Source organism: Calidris pugnax, unplaced genomic scaffold (assembly GCF_001431845.1).
Source record: "Calidris pugnax isolate Ruff unplaced genomic scaffold, ASM143184v1 scaffold208, whole genome shotgun sequence".
Classification (NCBI taxonomy): Eukaryota; Metazoa; Chordata; class Aves; order Charadriiformes; family Scolopacidae; genus Calidris; species Calidris pugnax.
The window spans coordinates 2,672,529-2,689,202 of record NW_015090967.1 but is presented as its reverse complement, the minus strand read 5'-3'; the positions used below and the strand labels follow the sequence as shown (position 1 = coordinate 2,689,202).

The following is a 16,674-nucleotide window of genomic DNA, read 5'->3' as shown; positions in this document are numbered from 1 at the left end:
TAAATTCAAAGGCCAAACTGAGCTATGTTTGAGCTTACTAATTCTGTACGTGACTAAAAGCATTTATACCACAAGATTATTGATGCATTGGCCTTTCCACTTTTAAGGCAAGCTAAACATTCGTGTTGATAAGAAGTACTAGGTCTGAAAAAACAAATTAATTGACCAAGTGAAAAGCTAGCAACAAGAACTTCCTTAAAACGTATCAGCCACTGAGAGCCAGGCTTTAAAAGGGAGAGCTTCAAACACTTAGTAAATGTAATACAACTGAGAGATTCCACATCTATTTAACCTATCTAGTCTAATTAATATCAGAAACATCGACCAAGATTACACAAAATTACAAACTCATATATTTTTTTTTTCTGTGATGAGGACATTTATCTACACTTCATATTATTGGTTCCTGACTTGGTTCGCACTGAAGTGACTAGCTTCCACTACATAAGCTCCTTCTGGTATTTCATCCATGGTGTAACTTTCCCTATGTTTTTACCAACGGATGTTGAAACAACAGCAGAAGAGCAGAAGGTAATGATTTATCAACAGAATATGAATTTTCGTGATAACTGCTATGCTGAAATGACATAGAACATTTACTTCAGCTAACCACAGAAGATCTCTTCTAGAAGAATACTTTTAAAAAGTCAGCTTTCTCTTGGTTTTAAGTGCTGTTTTTTTAATACAGTGGGAAGTCCTAAAACAAAGAGTAGATGAATCAGTTCTAAGGGCATAGACTGGATAATGTAGATGTACATGGTAATGTAGATGCGTCTTTACATGAACATCTTTACAGTTTATTCTATAAAAGAATAAAGACAGAAGCAATATATAAGTTTGACCAGAACAACTTAGAATCTTACTCAATACTGCACATAAAAGGTGATGGGGGGGATCCTACTCAGCACATGGATTCTTGCTTCATGTTCCAACTTTTAGGTCTGGCACATAGGACCATGGGGTCTCCAACTCAAAGACTGTAATGTCATTTAACAGGACTGTCTAGCCTGTATTGTCTAAGGTGCCCCTCACTGCCTTTTTAGCTTGGTGCTACTTCTATATGTTCTCCGAGCAGCAACAATAAAGCATCTTACCAGATGCCCTGTTCTGGGTAGAAGATAAACAGGACATATGAAGGCGTCCCAAAAGCGCAGCTGCATTTGTCTGAAGGCCAATCTGCCCTGAAAAACTGATTATCTGTTGAGACAATAAACCACCAGGTTAGACAAATTTCCTTACTTTGCCTCATTCAAGAAACATAGACATTAGCAGTTTCTTTAAAGAGATTTGGCCTGTTTGTGCAAGGTGTCACAGTACCCTAGTGCATTATTCAAAGCAGGAAACAGAGGCTACCTTCTTACCTGTGTAAGGGTTCTGATGACTTCATTCAGCTTACTTTGAAACTGGGAGGACTGAATGCTCTCAGACTTCAGCTGCCAGAGAAAAAGAAAAATATATGATGTGAATTTTATAGGCGAAATAAGAAACAACAGAATGGAGAACAGGTACTGGAAAGATATATTGCAGTTGCACACACGCCTTTTTGTGTGGAGGAGAAAAGGAGAAAGCCTATGTGGCTGTGGACTTTTCCCCAGTGGCACCTCACATGGGGAGTATGATGGGAAAAATGGAACAGGCCCCCTTTTGCACACTGCAATTCTATCCTGCTTGGTTCACACCCAACACGTGCCACTATTGCATAAATGGGATGCTCCGGTATATAACCACTGTAAGGATGCAGAGGAAGTCATTCCATCTTGTTTTCTAGCCATACTTATAGAAAAGATAAAAGTTCCATCTGCTTGCATGTTCTTACCTGTATTATGCCTCCTTCAGAGCCCACCAGTGCAACCAGCCCAGTGACAGCAGCCAGACGCTGCATTGTTGGAGAACCCTGGAAACATAAATTCAGGATCGGTGCATCAATGCAGTCAAACAACACTATTGTAGGACAAAACTCTTGTTTCTTCCAACTTGGAAACCTTGACTGCTACTTGTACTGCTACTCGTACAACTCTTATCCCAGAAACCTTTTCAGGACAGACTCCAGCATGCTGGATAATTGTTCACCCCTCTCTTGCTGAATGAAAGGCTTTATATGGAGCTTCCCTCCTCTCCCCACCATCTGAAATCATCATGCATTTCTCCCTGACAAATCACCTTTTTCTAGCAGTCTGTATCCCCAAAAATATGCCATTGCAATTCAACCCTGAAACACTGTTTCTTTATTGACACTTACCTTCGGCTGCAATCTTAATATGTAAGTTTAGAGCTTGATTTCAAACACACAATTTTTGTTACATTGAGATAAATTAAAATTATTATAAAAACTGAGGCCCTATAATCACCATTCTGTTAGTGTGATTTTGATAAGAAGCACCTAATTTCACAAGCCATCTTCATTTAATAACCTAGATTTTATCCTTGGATATTTTTCCAAATTAGTAAAGATGTTCAAATTAAGATCTCATTGAGATAAGCATTTCCCATTAATCATCCAAGCAGAGGAGAAAGTTTCTTCTTCCTTTAGCAAACAGCCCAAAGGTATACTTTTGCTTCCAAATATCAAACAAACAGCATGTTCAGGTAGCCCTAACTTTTCACTCCTGTAGAAGCAAGGAAAATTATGTCCCTCCTGTTCATTTAAAATCACACCCACCCTCACCCAGAAAAAAAGAAACAGAAAAACCCCAACCAAACAAAAAAACAAACCAGGATATGAATTCAAACTTCTTTACCTCTGCAAGCACAATTTTTATCCAGGCTGGCATTAGTCTGTTACTCAGCTCTTCAGCTCTTCCATGACCACAAGCTGACAAACCATGTACTATTGCACCTAGAGCTAAAGCAAAACTGTGAGTCTGCAAGGTGAAAAAGACACATTAAAAAACAGATCTTCCAAAGGATTCTATATACTTTTAAACATTTATTATTGAAATATTACTTAAATATTTATTATTTCCCAACAATTAGAATAAATGTCCTTGTCTTAAATACTGGATCCTTTCTTATTTCAAGTATTGTATTTCAAGTGACATAGGATTTTCTGATATTAAATGCTGATCTTTGGCACACAGATTGCTCTGAAGCCTTTAGTTTAAAATAGACTTTCTGATACAAAGATAAAAAGCTGTATCAAAGGTAGTTTGTTTTGAATTATTTTCCAGATAAACGTTATAAATAGTTAATTAGTGTAATACCAGGCTTTGATTCAAAATGGTTGCTTCTCCCCTCCACCTCCCCATCCCACCCCTGCCCCCCCACATCTTTTTTCTGGCAAGCATTTAACAAAAAAGAACATGCACCAAAATATGGGGATTACTGTTGGCATTTTTAGAGGGCAACCCTGGGGCACTAGGGATGTAACAGATTCTTGGAGGAAGCTGTGGCTATGATTATGATGCACTGGCTGGTAGCTAAGGGAATGCAAAAATTCAGAAGAGCACAGCAGAAGTATTTTCCTACTAAGAAAAAGAATCTGAAGAACCACGTTGTAAGAGACAAAAATTGGCAGAATGCAGGGACTGAAGACATGAAGAACTCAAGAGAACCACTTTCTCATCTAAATGCAATCAGATGTATAAAATCTGCTTTTATTTCAGTATGGCAATTGCTATACACCTGTAGACAATGAATCAATGGATCAAGCAGTAGTCTTGGTAATTGCATGGTATGTGCAACTTGCTCAATGGTAGTTGATGCTGAAAGTTGATCAATATAATTTTCTTGAAGTTACAGTCTGGGTAAAGCAGTATTCAATACTAAATAGCTAAGAGAAAAACAGAACTGAATCAAAGATCAAACACTGAATTATGACCTGCTGATTATTTTCCACTAAGGTCCGTAGCTTGTTCATGGCCTCCTCAGCCTCAGCTGCTTCTATGATTCCAACACTGAAAGCAGAGACACAGGAACAGGCCACAGAATAGGCAAGTACCTGAAAAAAAGTGTATTTAATTCTGTTAACCAGTGTCTCATCAAGTTCACTATAGCAATTTGCACATGGAGCAAAGTGCCAGCATGATAAAATGCCATGACATTTTCTATTTATATTTCAGATGTTTATTCCTCTCTGAAAGATTCTTCTTTGACGCTAACATTAAATAAATACAACTAAAGCTTGGAAAGTACTTCTGGGTTTAAGCAGGTCAAAGTCCTGATTTTCCACATAAATGCAGTCACTCTTCTCAACACAAGTATCTGATAATTGTTTATGTGAGCATAGACAGCGTGTTGTGATCCCATCAGGCCAGGAGAGGAGCATGTAGTAGAACTGTCTCCTACAGACAGTGCGTAACACTAGCTACATGTCCTTGCAGAAGATTCACAAGAGACACTGCTTTTCTGCTCTTCAGCCTCAGACATGGAGAATAAGGAAACGAAGTCTGAACTTTCAAGACGGCAAATGTCAAAACTTTACTGGACATATCTTGGCAAAATAAATTTAAATCACAGAATGTTAGGGGTTGGAAGGGACCTTTGGAGATCATCTAGTCCAACCCCTCTGTCAAAGCAGGTTCACCCAGAGCAGGCTGGACAGGAATGCATCCAGGTAGGTTTTACTATCTATGGAGAACACATCCCATTCTCTCTGGAAATGCATGCTCAAACTTAGCAGAGCTCAGTTTAAGTGTTCAAAACAGTTATAAAGAGAACATCAAATGGGGCAAAGCAGCATTCACAACTGCAAGATTCACATTAGCTAGTGACAGCAGCTTTCAAAGAAGGAAACAGAAGGCATATTGAAGGAGGAAGTATTAGCTTGAAGGTTCTCCAAGAGCAACTTGCTGTCTGCTTTCTAGTAGACAACTGTACGTAAAAGAGACCCATATCCACAGTTACTCAGGACCCAACTTTCAACAATTTAAACTGAGGTTAATGAATTAAAGAAGCACTTTAAAGAATTATGTCTGTTATCTTTTCAGGTGGTTTCTTAAGTTTGTGCAGTATTACAGGTTATTCTATTATTATTGTTTTTTTCAGTAGGTATAAAGCCATATGTTGTGAGAGAAATAAGAGAAACCAAGCATTCCAGTACTAAAGAGACAAAGCTTCAGTAAAAAGTCTACCATTACTAAAGAGAGGCAACAGAGAAAGTAACCGGAAGATTTAAAATAAGTGATAAAATATGTAATACCTCCTGGACTGATCTGCTTTGGTCTTCACTGCTGTCCAGGTACGTGCAGAGCTTTCGCAATGAAGCGGACACGTGCACTCGCGATTCTGTTTGGCTACTGTAACTCATAAGTGAAAGAACAAGCCCTACTCCCAAAATACATCCAGTGCTTAAAGAGAAGACAAAAAGAAAAAAGAAAGTGATTAAGTATGCTTTGGCTGCTCTGAACTCTCTTTTCACGCCAACATATAGGTTGCTGAGCAAAAAGACCTCTTGGCCTTGCCTGATATATAGCCCTGTGCATAATGACTTAGCATAGTCAATTTTACAAGTGGTTTCTATTTCACACATAGGTGATGTTTTCTGGGAGACAAAGGATGAAAGAAGAGCATAAGAAGAAAATGTGCATTTAAAATAATAAATCCTACACATACAGCCTCATTATTCCTTCTGTCCCTTAAGAACCAATATCCCCATCAACAAGTACATCCAACTAGTATGACAGAAGTATGGATCCAAACTTTCACACCTGATTTGCACTGATACCCCAAATTCTGATATCCCAGTTCAACATACTAATTGCAGGTCTTCTGGCTGTATTAGGGTCTGTTGCTTTCACTTTGCAAAAATAATGAAGTTAGTGATTGACCCAGTGAGTGGCTATGATGGCTGCACAGACTGAAGTATTCACTTGCATTTGAGAACATAAGCATCAGGTACACATTCTAACCCGTATGTATTAAAACATGCACATGCAACAGTGGCACAGCTAGCTACAATAGGGCAGACATATCCAGCACGACTAACAGTTTCATGCTGAGGATACTTAAAATTGCAACAAGACAACCATAGCCTCAAAGTACATAATTTAATAGGGCAGCTGGCACAAACAGCTTCATGGTCTCTGCCTTGCAGCTCTTATCTGCAGATTTGTTCTCCGTGCGCATCTCCCTGAGCGTGCTAATGACAGACACTGCATGTAGCGAGCAGTCAAATGAACGTGGCTAGATCTTGGGCATTCTTCCAAGCTTCTGCTATCCAATGTCAAAATGGGAAGAGTTACTGCTTTTACTTAACTAAGCAAAAGTGAAAGTTCAGAGAATGACTTCAGGCATATTTATAAGCTAATGTTTTTCAGTAACTGGGGATGAAGACGTTAAGTATGGCTAGAAGCCTTGGGGTGGCATCCTGGCAGTGGTGTCTTCTTTTTCCCCGCAAAGAAAATGAAACCCTTTGTAATCAACATTTTTAAGTAACTAGCACATCTAAATTCATGAAAAGCCAACAAAATGAGGACATGGTTTATACACAAGGAAGTTCCTAATTAGAGATACATTTTTTTAATATTACTGACTCCTTGCAAAGAACTAAAACATAAGTGGGGACTGAAATAAAACTTCACCCCCTGTTCGCCTCTTTCTGTAACTAGCAATTGTTTTCACTTGGGCACGTTGTTGGTGATCTACATAATATTTAAGTGCCCTTCATCCACATGGTATCTCAGAGTTCCCAGCATGTTTTCAGTGTTTTACTGCCACTGCATCAGACATACCGCACTATTGTCATGAATCATCTCAATCTATTGTCATTTATCTCAATAATGTTGTATACAGGGCAATACAGTCCATTACACCACAGAATGATGGACTTAATGAACAAATAATGAAACAAAATAAAGGTCTGTATTTTAGGATTAAGGAAAACTGGTATTTTTTAAAGGGTCAAATCCTGATAATACCGAGGTCAGTGGAGCTTGTCAGGATTCTGTAAGAACAGTATCAAAGTTTGACAACAGTTTTGATTGAAAATGCTTTAAAGCCAAATCAAGCAGCTAATGACCTTGCAAAAAACACCATAAAAAGTTAGTTTAATGTTCCACATAGCAATTCAAAGGAAGGCTACCATGTGTTTCAAGTTTCACAACAATTTGCTCTTTACCACATTTAGGTCAATGATTATCAATATTTATAATTTGTCCAGTATTTATTCCTACAGATGCAAGCTACTCCTGCCATGCAACAACTTTATACAAAAAGCCACATCTGCAAGGATCTTGTAGAATTCATCTTCAATATGGGGAACATAACAATGCAAGACAGAAAACTCTACTGCCCTGTGGAAATATGTTTTACATGCAAAAATGTTTTACATGCAAACCTTTCAAAATGTCAGAATTAACCGAATCTCCAACATGTTTTTCATGGTTTGCAGGAAGGTGTGTGGGAAGGGGAAAGAGAGGAAGCAAAACCTTCCAATATAGGGACCAGATGTATGGCTATGTTTGTTACCCATATGCTGTACTATTACAACCGAAACCCTGCTGTGGATTTTTTTTTTTAATTGATTACTTACTATGTTTTCCCGGTACACTGAGGCTGATCTGACAAAAATCTATCGAATATAATCTACATGAATAACTGGAAAAGTTAACAGCCATGAATGTACAGGCTTGCTGAACCTACGCCCTATATAAGTTAAGCTTGGGAGAAAAAATGAGCTGTTATATAGCTTCTGTAATCAATAAGCCTGACAAAACCTAGCAGCATAAAGGACTGTCTAAATCACCTGTGATGCCCACTTTCCATACATGTGCATACTGGAAAGAGATATGTCAGTATATTTTTAAAATATAGTTATTTCAGTTTCTGTTTAACATAAAAGCAGATTTAAGGTCTACTGACAGATTTCCTGATAATGTCTGAGTGCATTCCATTTATAATCAGGAGCAACTGCAAAGCTCTTAGGACTCTGCAACCTATGAAACTCCATTTCAATTAAAAACTGAAGCAGCATCGTATTAACACGCTTAACTATCAGAAATATTTTTCCCCCTTTAAAAGATTTTGAGTTACTCTTTTTGCTTTTTTTCACTGTGTGGTTATGACAGATAAAAGAGTACTGACTTAGAAGCATTATTCTCATGGTGACTTTTTCTAAGAGCAAATGTTAAGTTTAGAGTATTTTATGCAACTTTAACAGATGTAGGGATTCTTAAGGAACACAAGCACTCTCTCACCAAGCTAAAGCAGAGGGAAAGATTCACACTGCTTATTGAAAACAACTGTTCTCTTCACTCCTCTTACTCACTCCAGGCCCACTGATTTTAAAAAGAGGATTCTCCTAATTAAATGAAGAAAATTATATATAACAACAACACTCCTATCAAGGCTGAAATCATTAGTGGAGCTTGGTTATGTGAGCTCCAGTTTGCATAGCGCATGCATTGATAAACCACTTTCTTACGTAGACACTCAAGGTAGAAAAACAAAACAAAAATCAGAAATTCAGCCAAAAGCTCTCTTTCTCGATAATGTCCTTTAGTGTGCAAGATGTCTAACTTTTCTGGCATTCAGAAAAAAGGGAACTCTGTTTCTCCCATATCTGTACCACATAATGTAACTGCTCTCAACAAACTTGCAACATGATTTTACCAGAAAAAGAGAATTTGGGTTCACAGCCCTAAGGTCCACTGGAGGTGGGAAGGCAAACAGGAATTATTGCTGTTGCCTTTGAACAGGGAAGGGCCTGGCAGAATAATGTTCAAAATCAAATAAAACATCAGACACCCACACGGAGGCACTCAAGATACAGAAGTTCCTTCCCCAGTTTAAAAGGGAAATGACTACTGTGCAAGTCACATACTACTTATGTACATGCTTTTTTTTTATGTACAATGCTGTACATTATTACATACTTACACATGTTATGTTAGTTGTTTAATGGCAGCTAACACTTGTTCTATTGTTCAATTATTCCATGTTTGCCAATGCTAGTAATTGTGCAGTAGCTTTCAATAATTTCTTGCCCTTCTGGTGGGCTGCTCCTCTCTTTGAGACACCTGAAGCATAACTTCAGTTGATTAAATTAAATATATTTGCTTTACTCACTATTCAACATGTCATCCACAGCTGTTAAATTAATAGCCTGGCTCTCCCAGATAAATAAGCCACGAGGCAGCTGCTCCTAGAGCTGATGCTGTATTGTACACACGTGCACATTCCAGTAACAGGCTCCAGTGCAGAAGCAGCTAGACATCGTTGAACACCCTGTCAGCCACTTAAGAGCACCAAAGAAGGACTTTTAAAACATCTTCCATTAATGAACATGTGCAGGTAAGATGAGCAGCCCTGCTTCTAGAATTGCTGGAGTCTTCCCACTGCCTGTGAGAAGACGATGAGGTTCTCTATACACGCCCAAGATTTTCACTTGTGGGTTGGCAGGCATTAGCAGTGGTGGTCACTGCTTCTTTTCACCTTGCAGCAGTGACTGTATGGTTGTGCTACATGTATAGAACCATAGAGTCATTTAGGTTGGAAAAGACCTTTAAGATCATCGAGTCGAGTTGTTAACCTAACACTGCCAAGTCCACCACTAAACCATGTCCCTAAGCACCGCATCTACACCTCCCAAAATACCTCCAGGGATGGTGACTCAACCATTCCATGGGCAGCCTGTTCCAATGCTCAACAACCCTTTCAGTGAATAATTTTTCCACCACTAAACCATGTCCCTAAGCACCGCATCTACACCTCCCAAAATACCTCCAGGGATGGTGACTCAACCATTCCATGGGCAGCCTGTTCCAATGCTCAACAACCCTTTCAGTGAATAATTTTTTCTTCCCAATATCTAATCTAAACCTTCCCTGGTGCAACTTAAGGCCACTTCCTCTCATCCTATTGCTTGTTACTTGGGAAAAGAGAGAGACCTCCACTTGCCTACAATGTCCTTTCAGGTAGTTGTAGAGAGCAATAAGCTCTCCCCTCAGCCTCCTTTTCTCCAAACTGAACAGCCCCAGTTCCCTCAGCCGCTTCTCATAAGGCTTGTGCTCTAGACCCTTCTCCGCACACATACATATATTTCTGTATTTTAATATATAAAGTATTATATATATATTTATTTATGGACACACTCAGAAGAAATGGTACACATAGGAATAAGCCCACAGGAACATCCTGAAATTCAACTAGCACCATCTCACAGCCTGCATCTGGCAACAGACAGGCTGGGAAGAGAGGGGCTGGGCTCCTGGGGACAGCGCTGGGCACTGGTGGGCAGCAAGATGAACTGGGGCCAGACATACACCCAGGCAGCAAAGATGGCCAGCAGTGTGCAGGAACATGAGCAAGACACAGCCATGAGAGCCAGCTGAAGATGGATCACCTCTCTATTCTGTGTTTACTAACACACCTGCAAAACTGCTCTGAATGCAGGAAAGTCACGAACAAAGCTGGAGCAAGTTAATGGAAGGCTACCAGGGCAGTGAGGCTGGAGCCCTTGCCCTGAGAGGAGAGACTGTAGGACCACAGCTGGTTCATCTGTGAGAAGGGATGGCTCTGGGGGCACCCAACAGTATCTCCAACACTGACAGATGTAGGACTGAGGAGATGTAGCTGGGCTCTTGCATGGTGGGAGGCTGAGAGGCATTGGGCGCAAGCTGAAACATCAGACATTCACACGGAGATAAGAACAGCCCAAAAGTGGAGCCACGGCCCAGAGACATTGTGCTGTCTCCAGTCTTGGGGGTTTCAAACCCTGGCTATAAAGCCTTGGGCAATGTAGTCTGTTTTGGGGAGTGATGTGGACCTCCGAAGAAGGTCTTGCCAGCCTGCATGAGTTGGTGATTCTCTGGAATTACTCAGAACACACTGTGTCCTTATCCTATCCTTATACTCCTGTTAGAATGAAAGAATAAAATTAAAAAGGTGGAGCTCAAAATAAAACAAAATATCAGCAGTAATGAAGGAAAACTCACTTATACTCCAGACTGGTGTCAAAGCAGCAGTCTTCCAGCACATCCAGGGACTTCATTAGAACTAAGTTCATCTGTTGACCAGGCACCTCACTACAAAACCAAAACAGAAGCATAAAAAAAAAACCCCTAACACAGCCCTGTTCTTTAGATAATATAGGATATTAAACATACTCCTAAGATGGAATGTGCCAGTAAATACAGTTCTTATCTTGATGTAACAGGTCCTCATGCTACTCTGTAATAACTATGTGACTGGCCATTCGTGTAACATTCATATAAACATACTCATATACAAATAATAAAAATGCATTCAGACATTAACTGGCAACCACTATTGCTTTAACACCCAGAAAGAAACCCAGCACCCAGGATATGTAAAACACGCCTGACAGTAGGAGAAAGATACTGAAAGAAGATGATCTCAGCTAAACCTGTAACTATGTATAAGTTGAAAATTCATGGCATTTTAAGATATTACTTCCATAAATTTCTGTCTCCATCTTTTTGCCTAACTTATTGATAAAAAATGAAGCATTTACATCTCACTCCAAAGATGTCACAAGGACTGTCACAAGGACTTTTACAAAATACATACACAGTTTTCTTAATGAACAGCACATTTTAATGCAAACTAACTCTATGATTTGATATTAGTTATAGATATATTTGTACAGGTTTTGCAATGCTTGGAAGAATGTTTGAGATTACCTTCGAAATTAAGCAGGGCAGTGGAAGAATAAAAACTAGAATTTTTTAGATAGAAGAATTTTTTAGATAAATTTATTAAATTTAACATCCCTCACCAACCAACAAAAAACCCCAAACCCAAAATAAAGATTCACATACTCCAAAATACCAAGCTGATCTAACATCATCCTCCTTAAGAGCCTTTCAGTGCTTGCATGTAGCTCAGTTGTCACCACTGACTAATAGTCCAGAGAGTCCATTCCCAAATTATGTGGCCAATTCAGAGGCAGCAAGTCATCAAGACACCAAAGCACGAAGTTTAGAACACTGCAAGTGCTGCACGGTGTTTTAACAAAGGCAGGTGCATCAGAAACATTGGCTTCACTGAGCCAATTAACAACTGACAGCCAAATCTGTTTGGTATCTGCTTGTGCACCAATTAAATATTTATTATGATTATATAGGCAGACAGAATGCCTAGTAATCATGAAGCTGGAGAAGCATAAAGCCAAACCTACTTCTTAATTTCTCTGGAATCATTGGAAATTTGCAAGTGAGGCCAACCCTTCTGTAAAGAAGGCACATTCTACCAACCTCAGAACACCTCTTTTCTGCCAAAATAGCTATAACAGCATGCCTTAAAGACAGCCCATTACACTACTTCCATTGTAGCTCCATCCCCATGTGTGTAGGTCACACGATTCAAGTGGACACTACCCAGTGTCTGCAGCACCACTTAGAAAGCAGCTGATGAGAACTGTGAATTATTTTACTGTTAAGTCTCCTAGGGCAGCTAGTCCCCTTTGAAAGCATATGTGTGGCCCTTCTAGCTGACTGCTTTGCACACCTACTTTGGGTTGTTATGAAAATTAATCATTCACCTTGAAAGAATAGCAAAATATTCAGGATAGATCTGTTTGAGTGGGTGGTGAAGACTGAACTTTTAAGAAACATTGCAAACCCCCTCAAGCAAACAAGAATCATTTGCTTGTAAATACTTTAATTCCTCAGAATTTAAGGCCACATGTAAGAAAAAAAGGAAGAAGTGATTTGCACACCTGAATTATGTATGGTAATCCTTACCTGACTTTTTCTTCATACAAACGTGAGATAAACATCCCCAAACCAAGGCCCATGTGGATTTGAACAGGTTGAGACTCATCAGCATTTGGTCTCCCAGGTAATCTGTCAGTCAGCATATTCAGGACCTCCTCAACCTTTTCCTTGCATGATGCAATGAAAACTGGCACCAGGAGAGACAAAGCAGTGGCGGCACAGGAACGAGCTATAATACTAGCAGTATTTTCACCCGAATAGGATTTCTAGAAAAACATAAAAAAGATACATTTTTTTTTCCTTTTCTTTCTTCCTGTGGGAGGGAAATAAAATTCCTTTCCAGTTCGTAACACCCAGCACTTCAGGAAATTAAGATAAATACCTACACAGCAAACAGCAGCACAGATGTATTCCAATCTGGCAATAAAGAGTATTTAATGGTATTCTCTATGGTAACTTTTCCATTTGCATTACCTTGTAAGCAGCTTAAAACTAAGGTAATTCAGCATATAATTTCTAAGTGTAAATAAGATAGTTAAGTATGAAACTCTAAACAAAGGATAATACAGGATGCAACTAAAATTTAACACATAAATACATTGGTTTATTTCAGTCTTCACCTTCCTGGTTAAAATATCCAGCAGTATGATCAGAAGGGCAAACAGAAACCAGCCCTGATGTTAATGTGCTTCTGTAATTTTAACAAACCAAGAATTCAGTGAGTTGGAAAAAGCAACACCTTCACTGCATTCTACCTAGGTTGACAAAATATCATGAGATGTTGCAAGATAACTAGTAGAGATGCTTTCTAGAACAAATATCCCTTACAAATGTTTTTAATTCCTTTCCATTTTGAAAGGTAAAATCCGTATAGCTACCTCTACTAATAAAGCAATTGTAAGTTGCTTTATTAGTTGCAAAGACTGATTGTAAGTAATAGCCTAACGTATATTTATCAACCTTCATGTGCAAGTCTGGAAAGAAAAAGAAAAAAAATCCTATCAGGATGCAAGGCACTCTGCAAGGCTTTGATTTACATTGTGTACCTTGGAATTTTACGACCATAAGTTTTTTTTAATTTTTTTTTTAAACATAGTGTATTTTAGAAACATAACACTGTAATTTGTTCCATCTCAAACCCACCTTTTATTAAACAGCACTATTTGTAAAGCCAGGAGTCACAGAACAATTCAGCAAGAACTGCTTGTTCCAAGCAAGCAGCTGAATCTCCTTACATCTGACTAGTCTAGCATTTATTTAAGACTGTATTTGATTTGGTGACCTATGTCCCCTATCAGTGATGACAGAGATGACCTGCCAGACCCGACTCAAGTTGATCAGTAACTTTCAGCTTTTTAATGCTAACATTTAATCTACTGGACTAAACGCAGTTCATGAATGCAGTTAACGAAGTTCCAGTTAAAAAGCATTATGATATATTAGCAGACTGGTATTTGGCCTTGTAGGACCCAAACATCCATGCATCCATGACACAAAGAATCTCCAACCTGGTCATTTCAACCACAGACAGTCCAGAGATAGCAATTCCTTAAGGTCTATACTGAGCTTTTAGTCAACCTCCTGGCCCTCCTTAAGAACTGCCTGATACTTTTATGGCCTGAGAATTTCAGGCTGGTTATCGCACTGCAAGCACGTATGATACAACTTCCACTGGCCCTCAAGGGTTCAAGAGATACTGTAAAATAAGAATCATTGGCTCCATAAATATTAGATTTTTAATAGGTATGCATTTCAGAGCCCCAAGCAACAGCATCAGAATCAACCAAGAGTTTGGTAGTGAGGTCTGAGGAGAGTCTGTTCATTTTAGAAGCGTTTGTTTTGTACATATTTTATTGCAGAATATTCTAGGTTTTGAAGTGTTTTTTGTTTTTAAAATTTCCTTCATTCATGTATCCTCACGTGGTTTTTACTATTTTGGTAATAAGGACAAAAACTCAAGGCAACCACAAATTCAAGGAGAAAACAATCCTTGTGTTTCTTTTCACTCCTTGTGAAAAGAAAGAAAAAGAACAAAAGCAAGAAAAGTTTTGATTCTCCTGTATTACAATTACTACAAGGCAAACAGAACCAGGAAACTCTACACTAAGAACTCCAGATACATTCTTTTGCCTTTAACATCACAACACATACCTGGTAGAACCATGGGAAGACTTGACCTTTAGGGTGATAGCGGCTATTCACAATACTAAAAAGGGTCTCTGTGACCATAGAAATCCAGTGTTTTGTGGGAAGAAAATCAGGCTCAGTCTGCAAAAATCAAAATTCATTGTTATTTTTCTTTAAATCAGGTCCTACCCAAACAGGAGCTCAGCAGTAGACATTCCAGTTATGATCCATCAGCAATGAGATTATTTTGTCACTCTTCTGTACAGTAAGTAGCCTGATTTACTTGCCAGAGCTGACCCTCCAGACATTACTTTTAATCAGGTACTGTTCAGTGAAAGCAAAAATGATAGTTCCAAGGGAACCTCAGAACAACAGCAAGGAAAAAATAAAATGTCTCTCAGATCATTACCTGCCTTTCCTTGCAAGCCTTAGGTAGCCTAAGCCTTTGTTAGCAAAAATTGTCCATATCACTGTACGCATTTAACTCAGCCTACAATAGGGTAGCCAACAGACCCATTGGTCTGAGCTTTTAGTTGGCTGACTGGATGGTTTTAAGATCTTTCTTATACCCGCATAAACAAGTTGGACCATCACAGCTGGTGAAACATGACAAGATGCTGTGCTGATGCCGAAATAAGAAGTGTGTCAAGTATACTACTTTAAAACACCTTGTTGTAACTGATTAAGAGATAAGAAAAGAGGCTGGCTGGGCTTCAGTGTCCACCAGACCCCTAACTCATCTGTCAAAATCAGTAAATAAACGTGTTATATTTCTTGTGAGAAGGCTCCTACGTGTTCTGACTGCTTTTGTATAGGTGACATAGCAGCTACCAGCTGGCATTCACTGAGCAGGGTGAAATCTGAACTTCAAAATATGAAGTACTTCGCATCCACTCACCAGTCCCTCAAACACCCGGTCATACTGATTCATTATACTCCACTAAGGGTAGAGAATCTCCTTCCCAGATTGACTCAGGTCAGAGGGAGGATCCTGGAAACTACAGGCCTGTCAGCCTGACCTCGGTACCAGGAAAGATCATGGAGAGGATCATCTTGAGTGAGCTCCTAAAGCAAGTGCAGGGCAGCCAAGGGATCAGGGCCAGCCAGCATGGGTTTATGAAAGGGAGATCCTGCCTAACCAACTTGATCTCTTTCTATGACCATGTGACCCGCTTTCTTGATGAGGGGAAGGCTGTGGATGTTGTCTACCTGGACTTTGGTAAGGCCTTTGACACTGTCCCCCACGGCATTCTCCTCTCAGCGAGTTGTGATCAATGGAGCTATATCTGGTTGGCGGCCAGTCACCAGTGGTGTCCCTCAGGGCTCAGTTCTGGGGCCAGTCTTGTTCAATATCTTTATTGATGATCTGGACAAGCGGATTGAATGCACCCTCAGTAAGTTTGCAGATGACACCAAACTAGGTGGGAGTGTTGATCTGCTTGAGGGTCGGAAGGCTATACAGAGGGATCTGGACAGACTGGATTAATGGGCCAAGGCCAATGGGATGAGGTTTAATAAGGCCAAGTGCCGGGTCCTGCATTTTGGTCACAACAACCCCGGGCAGCACTACAGGCTTGGGGAAGAGTGGCTGGAAAGCTGCCCGGAAGAAAAGGACCTGGGGGTGTTGGTCGACAGCTGGCTTAACATGAGCCAGCAGTGTGCCCAGGTGGCCAAGAGGGCCAACGGCACCCTGGCTCGTATCAAGAATGGTGTGGCCAGCAGGAGTAGGGAAGTCATCGTGCCTCTGTACTCGGCATTGGTGAGGCCTCACCTCGAGTACTGTGTTCAGTTTTGGGCCCCTCACTACAGGAAAGACATTGAAGTGCTGGAGCGTGTCCAGAGGAGAGCCACCAAGCTGGTGAGGGGTCTGGAGAACAAGTCCTATGAGGAGAGGCTGAGGGAACTGGGCATGTTTAGTTTGGAGAAGAGGAGG

At 39.9% G+C, this 16,674-nt stretch overlaps 1 protein-coding gene across 1 annotated transcript in view; it reads right to left on the bottom strand.

Moving 5' to 3' along the window:
• The window catches only part of FOCAD (focadhesin), a 113,591-nt gene that overhangs the window by 13,783 nt on the left and 83,134 nt on the right, over window positions 1–16,674 (bottom strand). Inside the window, exons 27-35 of the mRNA XM_014952613.1 lie at window positions 14,766–14,882; window positions 12,642–12,880; window positions 10,872–10,961; window positions 5,138–5,285; window positions 3,818–3,937; window positions 2,739–2,861; window positions 1,817–1,894; window positions 1,362–1,433; window positions 1,095–1,197 (exon numbers count right to left, since the gene is read on the bottom strand). Of these exons, the coding sequence (XP_014808099.1) occupies window positions 1,095–1,197; window positions 1,362–1,433; window positions 1,817–1,894; window positions 2,739–2,861; window positions 3,818–3,937; window positions 5,138–5,285; window positions 10,872–10,961; window positions 12,642–12,880; window positions 14,766–14,882 (1,090 nt within the window). The remainder of the gene's footprint in view (window positions 1–1,094; window positions 1,198–1,361; window positions 1,434–1,816; window positions 1,895–2,738; window positions 2,862–3,817; window positions 3,938–5,137; window positions 5,286–10,871; window positions 10,962–12,641; window positions 12,881–14,765; window positions 14,883–16,674) is intronic.